This window comes from Prorops nasuta, unplaced genomic scaffold (assembly GCF_024137725.1).
Source record: "Prorops nasuta isolate Cenicafe-Biocafe unplaced genomic scaffold, Cenicafe_Pnas_1.2 PNAS00012, whole genome shotgun sequence".
Lineage (NCBI taxonomy): Eukaryota > Metazoa > Arthropoda > Insecta > Hymenoptera > Bethylidae > Prorops > Prorops nasuta.
The window spans coordinates 5,114,247-5,137,968 of NW_027116809.1; the positions used below are offsets into that span (position 1 = coordinate 5,114,247).

At 40.3% G+C, this 23,722-nt stretch overlaps 3 protein-coding genes across 3 annotated transcripts in view; 2 read left to right on the plus strand and 1 right to left on the minus strand.

Moving 5' to 3' along the window:
• Positions 1 to 125: 125 nt before the first annotated feature.
• LOC136777834 (uncharacterized) lies at positions 126 to 5,270 on the minus strand. The gene has a single exon (XM_066734424.1). It carries the CDS (start codon positions 5,268 to 5,270, stop codon positions 126 to 128), a length of 5,145 nt encoding a protein of 1,714 aa, XP_066590521.1.
• A 2,551-nt stretch (positions 5,271 to 7,821) lies between these two features.
• Positions 7,822 to 17,187, plus strand: LOC136777835 (uncharacterized). Its single transcript, XM_066734425.1, has 11 exons — positions 7,822 to 7,826; positions 8,102 to 8,181; positions 8,245 to 8,258; positions 10,260 to 10,400; positions 12,173 to 12,361; positions 12,413 to 13,688; positions 13,803 to 14,116; positions 14,702 to 14,823; positions 16,663 to 16,838; positions 16,893 to 16,975; positions 17,017 to 17,187. The coding sequence occupies exons 1-11, from the start codon at positions 7,822 to 7,824 to the stop codon at positions 17,185 to 17,187; spliced, it is 2,571 nt and encodes an 856-aa protein (XP_066590522.1).
• A 5,426-nt stretch (positions 17,188 to 22,613) lies between these two features.
• The window catches only part of LOC136777841 (neprilysin-1-like), an 889,524-nt gene continuing 888,415 nt past the window's right edge, over positions 22,614 to 23,722 (plus strand). Inside the window, exon 1 of the mRNA XM_066734432.1 lies at positions 22,614 to 22,730. Within this exon, the coding sequence (XP_066590529.1) occupies positions 22,614 to 22,730 (117 nt within the window). The remainder of the gene's footprint in view (positions 22,731 to 23,722) is intronic.

Here is a 23,722-nt window from a genome sequence, read left to right on the forward strand (position 1 = left end):
TAAATTAGGCACCTGGTCACTAGCCATGATTAAGGAGTACTGATTTAATAAGTAAAGCGTCAAGGTGATGAGATGTAAGAGTCGGCAGATCAGAAGCCGTTGGGATTGTTTGTCAATATTTGTATTTATGCCGGGAGCCTACACAGCTGGGTTAGGCTGCGTTGAATCTGTATATTCGCTGTTTGAACCACAGCTACTCTTGCTACTGAGTCTGAACCGATTATTAAACGAATAATTCGGCCTAAGTTCCATTTGCAAGGTGGAGCGTTTGGAGTCTTAATTATAACGATGTCACCCTCACGAAAATCGTTATTTTTGATTTGCCATTTTGGACGAGATTGTAATGATTGCAGATATTCGCCCGACCATTTTTGCCAAAAGAGCTCGGTAATCCGAGTGATTTTCTGCCATCGATTTAGAGTAGATTCCTTTAAATCTAGAATGGACATTTCGGGTGGAGCGAGTAAAGAGCGACCAACCAAGAAATGCCCTGGCGTTAGACATTCTAAACTTTCAATGTCATCGCGTAAACGAGAAAGAGGTCTGGAGTTTAGACAGGCTTCAATACGACAAATTAGTGTGGTCATTTCCTCGCACGTAGGAAGAAAAGTCCCAAGAACACGCTTTAGATGATGTTTTACGCTTCGTACCCCGCTCTCCCACAGTCCACCCCAATGAGGAGTGGCCACGGGAATAAATTTCCATTCTATTTCGCGTATAGGTTCAAAATCTATAGATTGCACATGTTTCAGAGAGCCTTGGAATGCAAGTTTCAATTCCTTATTTGCTCCTTGAAAATTTAACCCGTTATCAGAGTAAATCACCGCGGGTTTACCACGACGTGAAGTAAAACGAGCTAGAGCTGCCAAAAATGCATCCGTATCATATTTGGAGACAAGCTCAAGATGGATGGCACGAGTAGCCATGCATACAAAAACAGCTATATAACACTTAACTGATTTCGAGTTTCGGCCTTGATGCAGTTTTACAAGGAAGGGCCCGGCGTAATCAATGCCAGTATGTTCAAACGGATGGCTACGGTTTACTCGAGCAGTGGGCAAAGATCCCATGAATTGTGTTCCTATCTTGGCACGCTGACGAACGCAAGTGACACACCTATGTATTATGCTTTTCGCAGCGTTTCGTGCATTGATCACCCAATACTTTTGCCGCAATACTGTTAACGTAAGCTGTAGGCCACCGTGCAAGGTCGTGATATGTATATGTCGAATGAGCAGCTCGGTTAAATAATTAGTTGGCAAAATAATGGGATGCTTTTGGTTGTTTGACAAAAATGAGTGTTGCAGACGCCCACCTACTCGTAGAATTCCTTGCGTATCTAAAAATGGTGCAAGAGAAAGTAATCGAGAACTTGACGGAACTGACCTTTTGCCTTGCAACGTCAATATATCGTTTAAGAAAGCAGCAGCTTGAATTATTTTCACAACACGCAGTGTTGCAGTGCGTAGCTCGAGAGCTGACAAGTGAGCGTGTTGACAAACATTTTTTCTACGCGCTCGATCTATAAATCGCAACACGTAGCTAACAACACGGATTAGTTTTGTCCACGACGAATAGTTATGAAGAAATGACGGTAAATCGCGTGTGACATGATTTGTATATATCGAGGAGGTCTTTATTTCCTCGTTGGTTTCAAACATTAAAGGAGAATTTTCCGATGACGTTTCCCGAATTATAGAGGGTCCTTCCCACCAAAGCGTACAATGTATTAATTGACTTGGATTAATCCCTCGCGAGTTGAGATCTGCAGGATTGGACTTAGTATTGACATAAGACCAATGAGCCTCTGGTAGACTTGACTGTATATATTCGACTCGGTTGGCTACAAAAGCTTTCCATTTTGACGAATGTTGTGCAATCCAAGCCAGCACGATTTGTGAATCAGAAAAACAAAAAATGTCATGCACTGAACGTTTAAGTGATGACTTGATATGAAGCATTAGTTTAGTCAAATAAGCAGCGGCGACTAGTTCAAGACGAGCAATGCTAATTGCTTTAAGAGGGGCCACTTTGGCTTTTGCCATTACGAGGCTGACTGAGGTTTGACTATCACTATTGGTGAATTTGGCATACACCACAGCACTATAGGATACATTTGAAGCATCACAGAACCCATAGAGTTCTAATTTATCTGCTGCACTAAGTTGACCATTCCAGCGCGGGATATTGATTTTTGTTAATTCGCACATTTGCGAGTAATAAGACATCCATTTGGATTGGATAGGCTCGGGAACATCGTCATCCCAATTAAGTTTGAGCAACCATGTGGATTGCATTATTTGCTTTAACACAATGGTGAACGGTGAGATACAGCCTAAAGGATCGTAATTCTTCGCGTTTTCCGAGAGTAACATGCGCTTTGTTAACTTAGTGATGGAAGAAGGCGAGATTATAAACTGAAATGAATCAGAGCTGGTATTCCAAGATATGCCCAGCACTTTGCTAGTTTCGTTAAAATTTTCGCTATTAAAATTAAGATTAGCGTTACTAGAATCATTAGGAATTTCTTGGAGAGCTGTGCTTGCTGAATTGAAGGCCCATTTACTGAGCTCAAATTTACCTTTATCCAACAACTGAACTAATTGAGATTGGATATCGCGTAAATCTGCAAGGTTGTTAGCTCCAAAAAGAATGTCATCGACATAGATTGATTGAAGTAAGATGGACTTCGCGTCTGGGAAGTCATCACCATGTTGATTTGCGAGTTCCTGCACTACCCGTGAAGCTAAAAACGGTGCAGGTCCGGTACCGTATGTGACCGTGTTCAATTGATATGCTTGAGTATTACCAGAATCATCTTTCCAAATTATAGATTGGAATTTTCGCTCTTCCGGACGAATTAGAATTTGGCGGAACATTTTAATAATATCGGTTATACCAACAAAACGAAAATCACGCCAATTCATAAGAATGGCTGTTATATCCTTTTGTAGTTTTGGCCCTATTAAGAGTACGTCGTTGAGTGATAGACCACTCTGAGTTTTAGCGGACGCATTAAATACGACACGTATTTTCTGTTTTCCATTTTCGAGCTTAAATACTGCGTGATGAGGCAGGTAAACCAAGGAGTCTGTGTCAATCGCGTTTGTTGTGACCTTCTCCATATGTCCTAGCTGCTCGTATTCTCTAATGAATTTAGCATAGCTTTCGGACTGCTCAGGAGATTTGTTAATACGACAGAGAACTCGCTTTAAAGCTGATTCGGCGATGCTGCGAGAGGCTCCCAGTGCCGATTTGGAGAACTCTGTCTTGAAAGGCAATGCAACCTGATAGCGGCCTGATGGTAATTGAGTAACGTTACTCGCGAAAATGTCCTCGCATAATTGATCTTCAGGGGTCAAACTATAGGTGCTAGGAACTTCTTCAATCTCCCAAAAATCTCGAAGTGTTTTATCGAAGTCACAACAATGAAGAACGTTTACTGTTGCAGTATGCATGTGCGACGTAAGTGTACCATACACAACCCAGCCAAATAACGAATCTTGTGCTATCAGTGCACGGTTCGATGAATGAATTATTTGATTCAGTAAAAGCTGAGGGCAATAATCTGCACCAATTAAAATATCAATTGGATTTTTAACAGAAGCATATTCGTCCGCGAGGTCCAGAGAACCTAATTGAGGGAATTCAAGAGGTGAATACGACCGAGGACTATAATTCGTGATTTTTGGTAAAATTAATGCCGTCACCTTGAGTGAGGCCTGATCGTGTTTGACTGACTTTAAGATGCGTTCAGCTTTGCTTGAGACGTTACGTACCGCACCTCCTGTGACTCCGTAAATCGTTGCATTAACTTTGCGGCGTGTAACTCTTAATAACTGGGCTAGATTTTCCGTCATGAACGATGTTTGTGAGCCCGGGTCGACTAAGCCTCTAATCATAATTTGACGGCCATTTGGTGCTGTAGCGCGTGCGAGAAAAGTAGCAAGGAGTGTCGTGCGTTCGTCCATGGCACTTACATGAGCAACAACAGAAGTCGAAGACTGATCAATGGTTTGAAGACTCGTGGGTGAAGCAGCTTGAGATGAATTACGTTGAGGCGTCGGATTAGCTTGTTTCTCAAAATGCAAAAGCGTATGATGTGCCTTGGAACATTTTTTACACCGAGAATTACTTCGGCAAGACGATATCGAATGTCCAGGTCTCAAGCAATTGATACAAAGTGAGTTATTTTGCGCTGCTTTATATCTGGCTTGAGGGTTCAAGGCAATAAAGCTGTTGCATTGATAGAGAGGATGATCCGCGTCGCAATAAAAGCATTTTGGTTTATCCACGATTGCGTTGAGTGATTTTAACGACTTAGGACGAGAAGTTTTATCAGTAGTTTGTTTACTACCTTTGAATTTATTACTAATGGATTCGAGCATATTAATCTGCTCGGTGATGAACTCTAAAAACTGAGTGAAAGAAGGATATTTCAATACACGTCTTATTTCCTTCTCCCATTCCACAGTGATAACTTGATCTAGCTTGTTTGAGAGAATGTGGACCAATATGGCACTCCAACCATCAACTGGATATCCTAATGTCCTCAGCGAGTCTAGCGCAACTATAGTTGTATCGCGTAGTGTTTTCATGGACATGAGATTGTCAGCGAAGACTTGCGGAATGAGCGTTAGTTTGCTAAGAAGGTTGGACGTAATAATTCGTTCATTTGTATACCTAGTCACTAATGCATTCCATGCTGTTAAGTAACTATCGTTACTGGCGGCTAAGGATCGAATTACTGAGCTAGCTTCTCCTTGAAGACATGCCTTTAAATAATGAAACTTTTGAACACCTGGTAATGTCGAATTATCGTGAATCATTGATTTGAAAGAGTCATAGAAGGTTGACCACTCAGAATAGTCACCACTAAACTTGGGTAAATCTAACTTAGGAAGTTTCAACGAGGGAGCATGGGTCCGCCCTGCAGTGACAGGAGCGACTTGCTCACCGCTTAAATTCTCGATTTGCTCTAAAATGTATTCTTCCGCAGTCAAATACGCCGTCATAGCTCGCTCATAAGTATTCTGCGTCGTATAATTAAACTGTTGCAAATCTTTTTCCGATAAATGATTAGTGATCGTCACATGATTCGTTTGTATTTTCGCGAGAATTTCCTTGGCACTAGCCAGACGACCATTTAAATAAGGGACGGTAAAATTACCTATACCACGCTTTTTGGTGTTGACCACTAGCCGTTCTAATTCTGAGCAATAAAGACTAACGTGACCTGCGCACATGAGTATTTCATCCTGCGTTACCATTTTGCCACCAGAGACACTCCCCCAGTCACCTCGAAGAATCACCAATCAAAATTCAACTCAATTGAATATGTACCGGTTATATCCGGCTCGAAGGACTAGAAATTTGTTTGAAAGTTGATTGGGTGATATCCGTAAGGAGGTCTAGGAAGGAAGGCTCCAGGGTGACAAAAACAACGCCCAGGAAATCTGGTAAAATCAGTTTATTTGAGTTGAAAAAAAATACAAAAGAATCAAAAAGTGCTCCAAAGGAGGCTGAGCCGCAAATTGATAATCCACCCAAAGTTACAACTACGAAATCCCAACCCTGTGGTCCCCAGGTCCCCGGACAGGATTCCTTCGTACCTGAGACTCCCAGGCAACGAAGATAGAGAGAAAGGAAGACGATTTCTTGGAGCCCAAGAAATCGACGATGGAGCAGAAATGCGTACTAAGAGACTTAGTGGCGTCGCAGGAAGGGAGGACTGGCTAAGCTGCTGAGAAGAAAAGACAGAGTCTAGAGTCTAGACCGTTTAAATTGAGCCGCAATAAGACGGAACTCTTGGGTATTGATATGTACAACAGACCCAAATAATAACAGCGAGAGAGAGTTCTACGCCGTGGGCCACCTATCGGCCTCTGTTGGAGGTAGGGTCAAGAGAGACAGAGTGTGAGCGGGTGCGAGACGGCCTGAGAGTCCCAGACCGCTCGTACCTACACTCCGATCTCCAACAAGGTTCCTTTCGTTCCGTGAGTCATGAACACCGTCTTCCTAGCTTATTTCAAATTCACAATATTTTTGTCTGAGTTCACGGTATTCTGGATTCACAACATAACATATATATATCCATATATATAGGCAACCTATGCCACAAAGATGGCGGCCAGCCTTCCTTCCCCTCATCCTTCGCGTAGTACCCCCCTCGCCTAAAACGGGACCTTATGCTCTCTCCAGGTACTTCGTACCTCCATGCACAATCCTATGTTCCGCTGTTAGAGAAAAACCCTGTACTATATTTTGCAATACTTTTATTATAATTTCTTTATCAAAATATATTTTGATAAAGAAATTATAATAAAAGTATTGCAAAATATAGTATGTGTTAAACACAAAAATTGTAAAGTTGTAAACTTTATACACAAAAAAAAATACCTATAAATACTTAGGATGTTCAATTGATTTCTCGTCATAAAAAATTTCCATATTCTTTGGAAGTAATGAGTGCACCGCTTCATAGTAGACAGAATGTGTTGTTTAAAATAACTTTTTTAATATAAAATTAGGACTTTTATATAAAAAATGTCCTAATTTTTTTCAACTAGACCTCTTAATACTTTCATATATTTGATTATTTTATTCTTGTTCTTTCTATTCAGGACACTATATTGTTTCATCAAGCATCAAATTCTTTTTTGCAATGCCCAATTATCTGAAAATATGAAAAAGAAAGCAAATTATCATGCAATAATGATATACATTCAGGAGCACTAAAAGGATAATATCTGTCTACCTACCTAAAAAATTAATACAGAATTTAATTTTATAGGCTTATATATCGTTCCTTTAAGCTAAAGAATTATTTTATGTGATCCTTAACTAGAGTACCCATAAAATTGACAAATCTTTTAACAAAGAAATTTGCCCTAAATCTTACATTTTATATAATAATAGATATATAAACTGTAAAATAAAATAACTTATCTGATCCATTTTTGTTTATCTATAATTGTTGTGATTTGCAATTAATCATTTTACTCCAAAATTCATGTTCACTCTCATAACCCACCTCATTTACACATATTACTAACACATACTTAAAACAATATGGCACCTTCAGCTTCTAGTTTCCAATCTATGAATTTTTCGTGATATCATGTTTGTTGCCAACCTCTTAGCACAAAAATTACTAGACCGTTCTGCAAATTGTCGCCGTACCCTCACTAGATCCGGATAGTCTAGGGTGATCTAGTATTTTTTTTCGTAGGTTGCGACATTGCGATAAGTCTGATACGAGATTTGGATCTAATCTCTGAAAATAAACTTCCATAGTCAGATAATTGTTTAGAGCATTTTTGCACGGGGTAGGAGGCGTGCTTACTACTCTACTAGTAAAGTAACATAATTAAGTAACTAGTCAAGTAGTTTCATTCTCTTTACTTTCATGCCCCCCCCCTTCACATTCTTTCACAAACTTTCTCTTTCTATCTTTCAGAATAACTTTTTCACTCTGTTACTAAAACACGTACGTGTACAAATACACTAGAGTGACCGTTAAAAAGGGAGTTCGCGGAATTTTTTAATTCCACCCCTCAAATCGCTTCTAAATAAAATAACAAATTTTTTCCAACCGCGGAAACCCTTTTTTAAGGAAAAATGGTGCCTGTAAGCTCGATTTTTTAGCATTTGATTAGCATTAGGATTTTAAGTAATTCCAGTTCTAATTTTCTTACAGTTATATGACGCGGTTTAAAAATTGTACAATAATGGAAACTCACTCTACTGCTACATATATGTAAGGAAAAAAATTTAAACTCATTTAATTTTACCCTGACTTGTTGCAATCTTTTAATAAACATGACGTTAAAAATCGGCGAGAAGAAAAATATTTATGTTGCCGAAATTCTCCAAATTTAAATTATATTAAGGTCTCTCAATACACATACATTATGAAAAATATTGGTAATTAGGGTTTTGGGTGTTTCATATTGAATTTCTTTTATATATATTCAACTCTTTGTAAAAATTAATGAATAAATCATCAAAAATGTCCGGACAATATTAAATAATTTTTTGTTACGGTCACAAAATAAGTTAGTTAAATAATGAATAAATAATTAAAAAATTCAATCAAAAGGTTAGTAAAAAGATCAAATTTTGTTCATATTCGATATAAGCAAAATACGAAGAAAATAAATGAAGTATCATCAAGATTTCGTAAGCTCTATTGGACAAAAATTGTTTCCTTTTTCTAACGTAATATTTGTACATTATTCTCAGTAAAAAGATACAAAGTAAATGAAATCAAATGAAATTCAAAAATATAACACCCAAAACCCTAATTACCAATATTTTTCATAATGTATGTGTGTTGAGAGACCTTAATATAATATAAATTTGGAGAATTTCGGCAAAATAAATATTTTTCTTCTCGCCGATTTTTAACGTCATGTTTATTAAAAGATTGCAACAAGTCAGGGTAAAATTAAATGAGTTTAAATTTTGTTCCTTACATATATGTAGCAGTAGAGTGAGTTTCCATTATTGTACAATTTTTAAAACGCGTCATATAACTATAAGAAAATTATAACTGGAATTGCTGAAAATCCTAATGCTAATCAAATGCAAAAAAAATCGAGCTTACAGGCACCATTTTTCCTTAAAAAAAAGGTTTTCTCGGTGTGGAAATGTTTGTTATTTTATATAGAACCGATTTGAAGGGTGGAATTAAAAAAATTCGCGAATTCATTTTTTAACGGTCACCCTAATATACACGTATACAGGGTGTAACGAAACGACCGCCTTTTCTCGTAACTGGAGGTTCGGGGTGACCATCCAAATGCACGTGTAAAATTTTGTTCGAATCGTTCAAGGGGTTTAAAAGTTATTTCCATTTAAAACTCACCCTTTTTCGGTCCTTTTCGAACGACTTTAACTGTGCATAATAAAGTGGAGAAAGTGAAAAAACAATTGACGAACACCCCACTAGAATGTAAAAATTATCGATCGCGCGCGATAATACATTTGCTATTTATTTCATTAATTTGGCTATTAGATTAATTTTAAAAATTGCAAAATCCTTTTCATTACAATTCCAAATCAATTCAATACAAGTATCATTGACTGAATTGATGGAAAGAGGGAGAAGATAGAATGAAAAGGAAAGTATCAAAAATTAAAATGTCACGCGACTGCACTGATAATTTAATAGGAAACACATCAAGGCATTTTCTTTCTACAAACGAAGGTAAAAAGAATTATTTAAAATCATTTCATTGATGATAGAAAAAATTAATCTTACCCATTATTGTTCTCCAAGTTCCTTTACACCGAAGTTTTTGAAAAAGCTTCAAACTGGCTTCTCGATGATTTCCAGAATGCACACTATCATTGATTTTGCATTTAAGAACTCGCGAATTTAAGCAAATTAGGTGTTAACCTACGTTTCTTCAAAACACCGGTTAATTTGACACTTTTTGAACTGTTTGAAGTAGGCTGAAAAGAGAGACACAGAGAGATAGAATAATCAATAATTCGTTTCGACCACTCTTAATCACCCTACTTCAAACAGTTCAAAAGTGTTAAATTCTCCAGTGTTTTGAAGAAACGTAGGTTAATACCTAATTTGTTTAAATTCACAAGTGTTAAAATGCAAAATCAGTGATAGTGAGCTTTCTGGAAAAATCATCGAGGAGCCAGTTTGAAGCTTTTTCAAAAACTTCGATTTAAAGGAACTTGCAGAACATTTAATGGGTGAGTTTAGTTTTCTCCTTCATCAATGTATTGATTTTGAATCATTCCCTTTAGCTTCGTTAGTAGAAAGAGAATGCCCTCATGCATTGTCTATTAAGTTATCATTGCGCTCGCGCGATATCTTAGCTTTTGATACTTTCCTTTACATTGCGTCAACTCCCTCTTTCCATCAAATCAGTCAATGATGCTTGTACTGAATTGAATTGGAATTGTAATATAAAGGATTTTGTTATTTTTAAAATTAATCTAATAGCCAGATTAAAGAATTAAATAGCAAAAGTATTACCGCACGCGATCGATAATTTTTACATTCTAGCTGGGTGCTCATCAATTGTTTTTCACTTTCTCCACTTTCCATTATGCAGTTAAAATCGTTCGAAAAGGACTGAAAAAGGGTGATTTTTAAATAGAAATAACTGTTAAACCTATTGAACGATTCGAACGAAATTTTACACGTGCACTGAGTTTGTCACCCCGAACCTCCAGTTACGAGAAAAGGCGGTCGTTTCGTTACACCCTGTTTACTATTATTCTACTTGCAGGATATAGTTATTGGCATATTCAGCATTGGTTCCTGTTGGTTTCTAGATCATGTAATCAATGCAACAGAATGCATCAAAATGTATCGACAGCAGCAGCATCGTCATTCATCATCAAGGACAGATTCACGACGAAATATATCTGTTTTTTTCATATAAAGCCAGTATTTTTCAGGGTCTCTCTCTCAAGTGTCTATATTTTTTATGAAATAATTATAATATATGATATATTTTGTTTGGAAAACTTTTGAGGTATCCTACGCAAATAAATACAATTGTTCGAGATTGGGAGGAGCAAAAAATGTTGCGAAGTAGATTCCGCATTTCTCTGTTATATCTCCCATCTCTATTGCGCTCACAATAGACGGCTAGACCGACAGCGTCTAGCCGCTCTATCTGTCTCTCTCTCCGCGGCGCGCTTGCGCGTCTTCTGGCCCTGGCGCGTCGCGGCCGCGAAGCGACACTACTTGCGCGCTTGGCCACTAGGTGGCCAGCGCCCGCGGCAGCTCTCTCGCTGGCAAGATTAGTGTCGCGTAATTATATAGATGGGTCCTTGATAAGGACCCATCGCACCTCAGCATTGCTCGACCGCTGCTACCCGCAGCAACCGCAGCACCTTTTTTGAGCCTTTCGGCACAACCGCCTCCACGGCAATTTTGACGCCTCCACCAGGCCAGCCAACGAGCGCCTCCACCGGCGAACTCTACGGGTCGACTACTTTGGTAAGTATCACCCACCACCCACTGCCAACCAAGAGGGGACTACCCCTCTGCGGCATTTCCTCCCTCCTAAGGGAAATTTCTCCGGGGACTGCCCGGGAGAAGTCCACCCTCTCCTTCCCTTCCACACTGCCTCCGAGGACTACCTCGGACCCAGTGTTCCGACCCTCAAATCCAGGGCTCTCGACGAGTCGGGTAGTGGGAGGGGTAGATTCACCCTAGGGGTTGGGGTGGCTCGGAGCCACCATAGCTCTGGGAGAAGGGGGCTGAGGGGTAAGGGGACTTCCCCTTCCCTAAATCCACCTCTCCGACTTCGCTTCCTCCCGTGGCTGGGGATTTTACTAGGGAATACCCTAGGAATAATTGTCCAGTCAGGGAGTTTCTAAGTCCGCGTTCCCTCCTGGGGAATTTTGAGTCTTGGGGTTCTAGGGAATCTTCTGCGAAAAGAAATTCCCTAGAATTTAACGGCAGCAAATTCCCTAGGTCTTCGCCATTGTAAATATCGCGGTTTTTCTTGTACATAAAAATACTTTGTAAACGTTTGTATATTTTTTTTATTTATTTGAATAACAAACACTTTTACCTATTACCTCTGCCTTGAATATTTTACTCTAGAATAAGACCTTCCTTTCTGACCACAGGTTCGGAGCCAACTTGGGGCACTGTTTCGCACAAATTTTTGGTCCTTCGAGCCGGATTTCCGGCAAAAAACGTTCGAAGTGCATCAGTGTTTTTAAGTTGGAGATTCTGACTGGGTTAAGATTGTGGTTTGTTCTGGAATAGAGATTCAAGATGACTACGCCTAGCTCAGGGGAATTACTAGAAGCGATCAATTACGTGCCCATGATTCGGGATGAATTCGTTCGGTTGGTCGTTAACATTAAGAAACGTGGAGTACGCAACTTCACCCTCCCTTTCGTGGAGGATAGGCTTGCGGCCGTCGAGAAGTGGCTTAAGGTGTTGCATAAAACTCACGTTAAGATCACTACTCATACTAAACCGGCTGAATTAGCTAAAATGGATTACGTAACCGAAAGCTGGTATGAAGCGGCCCTTGATGCCCATAGTGACGCGGAAGAATACATCCTAGGACATTTAGATGAACTTCGCTCCAATCAGGTGATGCCAGCATCAGGTCCCACGGCGCCTTCAGGCGAAATAAACCACATTAGGCTTCCAATTATCGATTTGCCGAAGTTTTCCGGGGATTATTTAGAATGGAACAACTTTTATGAAACATTCAGTTCCATTGTTCATGAAAAGGCATATGTCTCCGGGCGAGACAAGTTCCACTATCTAAAATCTTGCTTGCAGGGTGAAGCGGCTACGGTCATTACATCTTTAGCGATCACCTCCGAGAACTATGAGATAGCATGGGACACTCTAGTAGCTAGGTATACTGACAGACGAATGATCACGGATACGTTCTTACACCAGATCTCGCAAGTACCCACGCTTCGGGGTGACAATTTTAAAGTTCTCAAGGAAGTTAGGGACTCCGTCACGGTTGCTCTCAACGCCCTCAAAACTATGGGTTACGGCGTCGATCATTGGGATCCCATCATTGTTCATTCACTGAAGAACAAACTGGATGACACCCTCCGCTTGGCCTGGGAGATGTATCTGGGAAGCAGCAAGGATTATCCCACCTTTCTTCAATTTTCGGAGTTTCTAACGCGTCACATTAACTCTTTGCAATCATTAGGCAACAAACCTAAGACTTCCAAAAAGGAATCGGGGAAATCCTTGAAGTCACACGCTGCGAGTGTGAATAGTACCGGCTGTGCTCACTGTGGTAGTAACCATCTCTTGTATCAGTGCAAGGACTACCTTGCATTGACCCCTCAGGCTCGATCAAAGTTTGCATTTTCACAGAACCTCTGCATCAACTGCCTGAGGCCAGGGCATAGTTGCTCCAATTGTTCTTCTTCGTCACGATGCAGGAAATGTAGTAAAATGCATCATACGTTGTTGCATTTTGACAAATCTGGCACCGGGGGGAGCAAGTCACGGGGGACTACCCCTGCGACAAACTCCGCTTCCGAGCCTGAACCCTCTAGCTCGCATTCTACAACGCATCTTAGCGTTACCGATACACGATCAGTCCTATTGGCCACGTTCTCTGCCAGGATTGATGCTCATGACGGTTCTCGTGTTATAGTCCGCAGTTTAGTTGACCCGGGCTCAGAAACTTCCTTTATCTCAGAAAAGTTAGCTCAGCAGTTACGAGTACCGCGACAACGTATCAACGCTACCATCCATGGAGTGAATTCGGTTCAAACCGTGCGAGCGGAGGCACAGATTACCCTTCATTCTCTCAAACGACCCGGTGCTTCATTGGATGTAACCGCAATAATCTTATCAAAGATTACTCCATATCTACCTCCGTCTTATTCTCCGTCATCTATTCCAGCACTAAACGGAATTGAGCTCGCAGATACTTTCGCTTCTACCAAGGTTCCAATTGATGTGCTCCTTGGTGCAGATTATCTTGCTGAGGTGGTAGAAGGTCCGTACATTCGTTGTCCTGATCATTCAGTACTTGCTCAGCAGACGATTTTCGGGTGGATCGTAGCCGGAGTCTTATCCAAGGCTGGTCGCTCTCATAGTTACACGGTTCATCATTGCTTTGACTTCGAAAACACTCTTCGCGACTTCTGGGAACTGGAAGAAGTTCCTGAGGTCAAACCCATGTCCACAGAGGACTCCCTCTGTGAACAACATTTTGTGGATACGGTATCACGCACCCCTTCGGGTCGTTTTGTCGTTGCCTTACCTTTTCGATCCGACATCGAAAGGCATAATCTAGGTTCTTCTTCTCGGGTAGCAGAGAAAACCTTATCAAGAATACTTCGGCGATTGGATACTTCTCCAGAACAGGCTGAAAGTTATTCTCAATTCTTACAGGAGTATCTTATGTTGGGACATATGTCTCCTGTTCCTAGGAACTCTGACTTTCGCGTCTTCCTGCCTCATCATGCAGTATTCAAGACCGAGAATCAGAAGACCAAGATTCGCGTTGTATTCAACGCATCATCTAAAACTTCTACTGGCGTCTCGCTTAACGATACGTTATTCATTGGACCCAAGCTCCAACAGGACATCACGCGGATCCTAATGAATTGGCGTTCCTTTCGATATGTAGGCGTCACTGACATTGTTAAAATGTTCAGACAGATTCTTGTGCGTTTCGAGGACCGCAAGTATCAGAACATTTTATGGAAGTCTGATTCCGGTGAGCTTCAGGCCTTCGAACTCAACACGGTGACCTACGGTACTGGACCGGCACCTTTCCTATCCTCGCGAGTTTTGCGCGAATTAGGCTACACGGACGGAGCTAACTTCCCTCTCGCGCAGGATGTGTTGTTAAATTCTACTTATGTAGACGATATACTTTTTGGGGCCCATGACTTACAGCAACTTAGTTCGGTTAGGGAACAACTCATCGCTCTACTGGCAAAAGGGGGCTTCTCCTTAAGCAAATGGGCATTCAATCAACCGGGGTCTTCCCCGCTTGAACCTACCGAGCTGCATTCTTTCTTTGAGGATCCTGCTAGATCAAGTAAAGTCTTGGGCATATATTGGGATCACGGGGATGATAGCTTCCGCTTCCGTGTTTCTCCTTCACACATTGGTGTACTAACCAAACGCATCCTCTTATCAGAGAATGCTAAGATCTTCGATCCATTGGGATGGATTTCTCCAATAATCATCACTCTAAAGCAGTTAATGCAATCCACCTGGTTGCTTAAACTCTCTTGGGATGAAGAAATTCCTGAACCTATTAAGTCAAAATGGCTCAAGTGCTATGAGCATCTCCGAGACTTACAGACTTTACGGATTCCACGGTGGACTGGACAATCACTTACTACTGGAAAACGCGAATTAATTGGATTTTGTGACGCCTCAGAACTTGCGTACGGCGCAGTCGTTTATGAACGCCTCACTGATGAGGACGCTAAACTCTCGGTACATTTAGTAATGTCCAAAACAAAGGTCGCTCCGATCAAGACCACTTCAATCCCTCGTCTGGAGTTGGTCGCAGCTGCCCTTCTAGTCAAGTTATTGGTTCACGTCAAGGGAAGCTTGGTCGGGAGTTGTGATGCGATTCGTTGCTATTAGGATTCGCAAGTCGCTTTAGCCTGGATAGCAAAGCAACCTGTGCATTGGAAGACGTTTGTGGCTAATCGCGTTTCATATATCCAAACGCATTTATCGGAAGCCAGCTGGCATCATGTACCCACTAAGTTGAATCCTGCAGACTTGTGCTCAAGAGGAACCATTGCTCAACAGTTATCAGAGGACTCACTTTGGTGGCATGGGCCTGCTTTTCTCCGTGAGCACACCGCAAATCCCGTTCAGGTCTTTGAAATCGCGGAAGAAAGTCGGAAGGTAGCGTTAACCGCTCAATTCGACACAACTGAGTGTTGGTTTTTTGATAAGTTTTCGTCTTGGTCTAAACTGGTCCGAGTTATGGCCTATGTTCTTCGATTTGTCCAGCGGACCAGAAAAAACGGCCAATGGGAGGACTCCCTCCTGTCTGCAACGGAAATTCGCAGTTCGATTGAAGCCTTGGTAAAGGTTGTTCAACGAACGCACTTCGCGAGCGAAATCTCAGCCTTGAATCATGGGTTACGTATACCGTCGCGGTCAAAGCTTCTTTCCTTACATCCGGTCATTGATTCACAAGGAATCCTAAGAATAGGGGGGCGGCTTCGGAACGCCGAAATTTCTGAACAAATGAAACACCCCATTATTCTTCCGGATTGCCACTTAACGGCCACACTCATTAGGCAAACGCACCTAGATACACTTCACGGGGGGCTCCAACTAACTTTGTCCACGTTGCGACAAAAGTTTTGGGTCGTGAATGCGCGAAATCTAGTAAAATCATGCGTTCACAAGTGCGTCACGGGTGTTCGCGAACGCGCTAAACTCGGTAACCAGCTTATGGGATCACTCCCTGCCGCTAGGGTTTCGCGAAGCTTCACTTTTGAACACACCGGAGTAGACTATGCTGGGCCTTTCTTGGTTAAATTGCATCACGGTCGTAACGCAAAATCCATGAAATGTTACGTGGCAGTGTTCGTATGTCTATCTACCCGTGCTGTTTACTTGGAACTCGTTTCTCGATTGGATACCGAGGCCTTCCTCGCTGCGCTGTCTCGATTCATTTCTCGTTGTGGAAAACCCGACGTTATGTACTCAGACAACGGCCTTAATTTTCAAGGAGCGGATGCGGAACTAAAACGCGCCTACCGATGTGCCTTAGAAGCCGCCCGCGCTCAACCCACCGAGTCCATCCGTGAAATCGAGTGGAAATTCATTCCGGTCGCTACTCCCCACTGGGGCGGTCTTTGGGAAAGTGCTGTAAAAAGTATGAAACACCACCTGAAACGCTCCCTCGGAGTTTTCGTGCCTAATTTCGAGGAAATGACCACACTACTGACTAAGATTGAGGCCTGCCTAAATTCACGACCTATATCGCGGTTACATGATGATCCAGAGTCGTTGGACGTACTCACTCCGGGGCATTTTTTGTCAGGACGGGCGTTAAATTCCCCACCTGAATTATCCACCTTGGATTTACGAGAATCATCATGAAACCGTTGGCAAACCGTAAATCGAATCACCGAGACCTTTTGGAAGAAGTGGTCTTCCGAATACTTACACACTTTGCAACATAGACCGAAATGGCAGAACTCTAACTCGGAATTCGGTGAAGGAGATTTGGTGCTTGTCAAAGTACCTAACAATCCTCCCCGTATGTGGACCTTGGGGCGGATTCTCAAACTAGTTGCTGGGGTGGACGGAGTAGCTCGCGTAGCTGTCCTTAAAACCGCGAGAAAAGAGATTCAACGGAGTCTCTCGCAACTCTGTAAACTCCCCTCTTAGCCCTCACTTTGGGTCTTATCAGGGTCTATCTTCACCCTGCTTTCCGGCATCCTGGGACTCTTCAGGTTGTCATCTCTCCTTCTCAAGCTTCCTGGGACTCTTCAGGTTGCTTAACTTTCTTTTCCTGGTTTCCTGGGACTCTTCAGGTTACCACCTCCTCTCTCGGGCGTCCTGGGACTCTTCAGGTCGTCCTGTTTCCTGTTCCAAACCTTCAGGAACACTTTATGATCTCCGCTATGTCTTTTCTTCCAAAACTCCCACGATACTTACTGAGTCTTCGTACTCATCATTTGCCTTTTTTGGTGCAGCGCGATTGATCATGGCGGACTATCCGTGGGCCCACCTCTTGGGCGTAGGGTACGAGGACGAGGGGGACGATGTCCTCGAATTGCATGCCCCCCGGGAGGAAGCGGAATTTCTACGGCTGTTCGGCCACGTTCTCCCGGCGGGGCAAAAAGAGAAGCCACCACCACCAACGCCACGGAAACCAACATCGAACCCGCGACGTCGGAGGCCCGTGGTTGCCGCCCAGAAGCGCATTGCCTCGACGAACTGGGCTGGGAAAGTCTTAGACGATCCCAGCGCCAGGGAAATCGAGCGCAATGCGCAAAAAATTATTGTCAGAGCCTTCGGGCAGACGATCGAGGTGCCGCTCTATTCGGCCCTCAAACTTCGGAGATGGAAGGCCTGGGCCCCTCAGGGCAAAATTATACTCCGGTGGACTCCGGCCCTGGAATTAAATTCCGCGAAACTTCAAATGAAGCCATGTAAATAGTCGTCTCGTCCTTATCTGTTTTATATCGTTTATTTTTATTTTTTTTTTTGTAAATAAACTTGTGATTAAACTGAGTTAACTTTCTTCTTCCTTGTTTTGACGCCATCGCGTCAACGGGGGGAGTTTGTTCGAGATTGGGAGGAGCAGAAAATGTTGCGAAGTAGATTCCGCATTTCTCTGTTATATCTCCCATCTCTATTGCGCTCACAATAGACGGCTAGACCGACAGCGTCTAGCCGCTCTATCTGTCTCTCTCTCCGCGGCGCGCTTGCGCGTCTTCTGGCCCTGGCGCGTCGCGGCCGCGAAGCGACACTACTTGCGCGCTTGGCCACTAGGTGGCCAGCGCCCGCGGCAGCTCTCTCGCTGGCAAGATTAGTGTCGCGTAATTATATAGATGGGTCCTTGATAAGGACCCATCGCACCTCAGCATTGCTCGACCGCTGCTACCCGCAGCAACCGCAGCACCTTTTTTGAGCCTTTCGGCACAACCGCCTCCACGGCAATTTTGACGCCTCCACCAGGCCAGCCAACGAGCGCCTCCACCGGCGAACTCTACGGGTCGACTACTTTGGTAAGTATCACCCACCACCCACTGCCAACCAAGAGGGGACTACCCCTCTGCGGCATTTCCTCCCTCCTAAGGGAAATTTCTCCGGGGACTGCCCGGGAGAAGTCGACCCTCTCCTTCCCCTCCACACTGCCTCCGAGGACTACCTCGGACCCAGTGTTCCGACCCTCAAATCCAGGGCTCTCGACGAGTCGGGTAGTGGGAGGGGTAGATTCACCCTAGGGGTTGTGGTGGCTCGGAGCCACCATAGCTCTGGGAGAAGGGGGCTGAGGGGTAAGGGGACTTCCCCTTCCCTAAATCCACCTCTCCGACTTCGCTTCCTCCTGTGGCTGGGGATTTTACTAGGGAATACCCTAGGAAAAATTGTCCAGTCAGGGAGTTTCTAAGTCCGCGTTCCCTCCTGGGGAATTTTGAGTCTTGGGGTTCTAGGGAATCTTCTGCGAAAAGAAATTCCCTAGAATTTAACGGCAGCAAGTTCCCTAGGTCTTCGCCATTGTAAATATCGCGGTTTTTCTTGTACATAAAAATACTTTGTAAACGTTTGTATATTTTTTTTATTTATTTGAATAAAAAACACTTTTACCTATTACCTCTGCCTTGAATATTTTACTCTAGAATAAGACCTTCCTTTCTGACCACAGGTTCCGAGCCAACTTGGGGCACTGTTTCGCACAACAATCAAACTGATATTCACTTATAATCACATTCCTTCATTTAAGATAAAAATCATGAAACATATTTTTTGTAAGCCGTTACACTTTTATTCTTAAATTTATATATATACTTACATATAGTACTTATTAAATATATACGTACTAAAACGCGCACTTTATTAAATCTACAAAATACAACACTTTTAATTTCATATAATTGTCATATTTTAACTCTAAAACTTTTACCACTAAAAAAGAGGGTTTTATTTAATTCTTCTCAAGAATAAATATTATCGAAATATGTTGAATGTAAATGTCAATATAAAAATAAGTCATATAAATATATACTATAATATGTTTTATTAATACTCTTTGTTTGCAGGTATCAGAATAAATGAGTTACATTTAATTTTTGGTAAAAAATATTGCTTCAATTTCAAATCTTTCTATTTTACAGTTTTCATTTAAAAGTATTTCCATTATAGATATGCGATGTAAAATAAAGAAAAAATTTATTGAGAAAGAATAAGTTTAAATTACAAAAGAAATGTCAGGAGTTAAAAAAAGTGACTAACACGATGATATTCTGTAAGTTTAAATTTAAAATTGTTAAATATTAAACGAACAGGAATAAAGACCATTCTTTGGTTTTCGGTTTGAACAGGCATTTAAAATAGAATGAAGTGAGAAAATAATGCATCAATGGATTATTATAGTTATGCGCAAGAAGAAGAAATTACAAAGAATATATTAACATAGGATTTGAAAAACTAAAAAATCCCAAAAGCGACTTTTGCTAAAATTTATTGGATGCTGGGCCGGAAGTTATGATGCAGTATATGTATATAAAACTATAAAAAGGGGCGCAACAGCTATATTATTATTTTTAAGTTGATTCAACGAAGGTAATTGCGAGTCATGGAAAAGGAAAAGAATGAGAAAAATATTAGAGTTAATAGCGGCAAATGTAATGAGCGTAAGTTGTGTGGAGTACTATATGGGATTAGGAGATTGTGCGAGTGGTAGAGATCCTTCGGTAGTGTAGATGTCGTCGTCGTCGCGTGTGTCCTGCACTGTCACATCACCACAAGTTTTGTCTTTTGCAGCAGGCATTTATCGAGCGTGGTTCTCGACTCGTACTCGTGGCTGAGTCGACGGCGGCACTCGGCTCGGCCAGTGTAATCACTGATCAGTACCAAAATCAGCAGCAATAGCAGCATGCAGATTGTTACATGCTGGGTTAGGTTATAATTCTTTTCCGTGACGAGGATCATTCTCTCAAACCGTCCTAATTATCGAGTAACCCAAGTGTCTGCATACAAGTCCACACCCAAAACTCTCGAGCAATGCATGTATTATGGTATAATATATTAGTAATAAACATAGAAGATGGTTAGTTTAGATATTGTTTAAAATAGGGTAAGAAAAGAGAGCATGCTTCACCGTTGGTAAAATGTGAGAAAATTAAGATATAAAAAGATTTGATTTTTATTTAAGCTTCAGTGTAAGGAGAATTGATAGTGAAGGATGGGGTAGCCGAGCAGCCAGTAGGATAAATTAGAACGAAGTGGAGAGGATATTGCCGTGGCGTGAATGTGTAGTGTTTTATTTTTCTCCCTCTTGTCCACCAGTTCGACGAGTCCGATCAACTTTCCTCTCTACCAGCATCTCTCCTCCCACCCCACCACCCCTTTTATTGATGTAAACAAATCCACTAAGAAGGGGAGATTTCCTCCTCCACTACTATACTTACCAGTTTCGCCGTTTGCGACGTTTATTCGGCTTATTCGTGTTTTATCCGTCTACTTTCATCCACGTTCCAGCGCTAAAAGCGTTGGTCTCTCTCTCTCTCTCTTCCCCGCGCAAATTTTTCCTGTGACAAGTTTCTCCGCGCGTCTAATATCAATAATAAATTTATACTATTATATTTATATTTTTTTTAACAAAACAGTCTACATACCTTTTAATAAAACAAACATTTAAAAAATATTCTAAGAACATTCTAAGTACATCCAGACGTTTGTTTGATATATTTAGGATGTCCCTTGGATCTTATGTATTATATTATTATGATAAAAGATTTAAATTGTCCTTATTCTGTCTATTATCAACGAAATTCAACTGTTCTGCAAGCTTTTGACTGTGACGAGTTCATAAAAAGTTTCGTTGAAAATTTCATTAAACCAAGTTTTTACGCAAAGTTATACGGCTGTTCTAATTAAATTAACCTCGGTTTATTATAGCCCTTCGATATACGTGAAATCTTTTCTTTCTTTTTCAGAGAATAAAAAACGGAAAAAAGTGTGCCCGGTCGCACAACACGCTGGCTTACCGTGACTTAACTGATGGATTTTCGATAATGTTTGGAAATTTTTTATAGAACCAGAGGAAAAAAGAGCAAAGAAAAGATTTGCATTGCGTGTTGTTAAAATATTCGACGACATTGAAAAAGCATATATGTAACTGCAGTTTAAGTTCAAGTTTTTCCTGTTGAGTGACAACTCTTTCTTTTTTGCAGCTAAAGTTTAATAGCCGTAAATAATTCTAGATATTAGTTGAAATTTAGTATAAATCAGGAGGAAACATACGGTTGGTGATTGAAGGAATTGTTTTCTTTATGAATTAGGCGGACAAGAGTTAGATTTTCTTACAAGTGGGAGAAACAAATAAGGAATGAAATGTGTAAACCATGCATTTAAATTAATAAATTAATCGATAAATTTGCAGTTAAAACCTATAATTGTAGTTGCAGTTAAAGTTTTTTTTCTGTTGAATATGACAGTTCTCTTTTTGCTTATATAGCTAAAGTTTAACAGTCGTAAATAATTGCGGAGTCTCGTCGAAGTTCGATATATACAGGGTGAGGCACTTAAGCCGCCCCAGAATATGGATGCAGAAAGGCGCGTATCTCTTCACCTATAAAAGATATTCAATTTTTGCATAGAACCTTTCTGAAAGCAAATAACAAGAGGCTTCGAAAATGTCCTATGGAAAAATTGAATATCTGTTATAGTTAAAGAGATACACCTCTTTCGGCATTCGTATTCTGGGGCGGCTTAAGTGCCTCACCCTGTATAAATGAGGGAAGAAAAGACATACACAAGTAGGAAGTGTAAGACATTGTTTCTGATGAAAATTATGGCATAGATATTCTTACGACATAAAAGATAAATAAGGAAGAAAATGTGTAAATCGTGTTTTTAAATTAATAAATTAATACTAGATTTACGGACGTTGATTAGACCTATTTTTACCAAAGTGAGATAATTTGAATAATATACGAAAATTGAAGTTTTATATATAGAAATTAGTTCTACTTTAAATTAAATGAAAGATTTATTATTAAAAAATTTATTGAAAACATTTTTTACATATAAATTATGATTTTGAAATACCTTTGAATGAATCAAATTGGCTCAGTCCGTAAATCTAGTATTAATTGAAGCAAAGTTTTTTCTAATGAATGATAACTGTGTTTTCGTTCTTAACAAAAATTTAAAAATTGTAAATAATTATAGAAACTCGACAATTTATCTGGTTTGTAATATAAATAATAGAAGAAAATACACACGATTGGAGAGTAAAGACATTGCCTTTTATGTGTTTGACGGAGTAGATTTATTTATATGTTAAGTAACGAATAAGAGACAAAATTGTGTAATTAAGTAAAAATAGGAAATAGTTATTTTTTTGGGTGTGCAAGAGCAGGAAAGAATATGAAGTTTTAGAAACATACAAGAAATGAGAATGAAGACTGAGAGTAATAACGGCTATCTGAGGGCAGCGGTTGTAGTCGAGCAAAATGAAATGGCTTTATCTTCCGGTCAAGAAGGAACACTCCCGGGATGTCCGCTTCCGCCTCAGGTAAGACACTTTTCAGTTTATTAAAATCTTGCTCTCATTATTTTCACCTGTTTTGTATAATTTTTGTAAAATAATTTTCTCTTTTGCTAAATATCCCACAAAAAACAAGCTTCGCTTGTAAAAAAAGGCGGCAAGTACATTAATCGTCTAGCATGAATAATATAATAAAATAAAATATTCGAATTAAAAAAATGAGTGAAATCCAAATGCTAGGCAAGTATATATTTTCACTGTAGCAAAAGTTAAAATTTCTAAAAAATAATAGTAATACAACAAAGTTACTTGCCAGGTCCGTTGTATGCAATGGCATTAAATAGCCACATTTTGAAATTATGAGAAGCAACGCTTGTGTTGTAAGATAGCCACTTAGGTATGAACTTTATGGGTCCGGCAAGTAACTTTGTTGTATTACTATTATTTTTTAGAAATTTTAACTTTTGCTACAGTAAAAATATATACTTGCTTAACATTTGGATTTCACTCATTTTTTTAATTCGAATATTTTACTTTACTATATTATTCATGCTAGACGATTAATGTACTTGCCGCCTTTTTTTACAAGCGAAGCTTGTTTTTTGTGGGATCTTATAACGTTTTGTAAGAAGGTAGAAAATAAAAGTAAATAATTGTTTTAATTAATACAAGCTAAAGAAACATTTTCCAATGTCCATACTGTTGCAAAATGTAAAATTTTAATTCAGACATTAACTTAATAATCTATTAAATAAAATACAAAATAATGCAATGATGAATTTGTATCATAATTACACTTTTGGAGAGTTCCCTCATAATATTCACTGACTATATTTGAATTATATTTCCAAGATTTTATGCCCAAAATAACCTGCAAGTTTTTCTTATAAAATGCTAATTAATACAAATTTAATGCATTTTGAAAATAAATTTAAAATACAAGGCCCTAAATTCACATCATTATGTGAATTTAGTAATTTTTTTTATATATTTTGAAGGGAAAATTGACCTTAAGGCTT

Bases quoted from the DNA above. Each gene is read 5' to 3' on its own strand.
- LOC136777835 (XM_066734425.1), top strand. The intron at 12,362-12,412 runs GTAGCTAGGTAT...TTCTTACACCAG, and splicing joins AGATAGCATGGGACACTCTA to ATCTCGCAAGTACCCACGCT. The intron at 13,689-13,802 runs GTGAACAACATT...CTTCTCGGGTAG, and splicing joins GTCCACAGAGGACTCCCTCT to CAGAGAAAACCTTATCAAGA.
- LOC136777834 (XM_066734424.1), bottom strand. From the start codon at position 5,270: ATGGTAACGCAGGATGAAATACTCATGTGCGCAGGTCACGTTAGTCTT.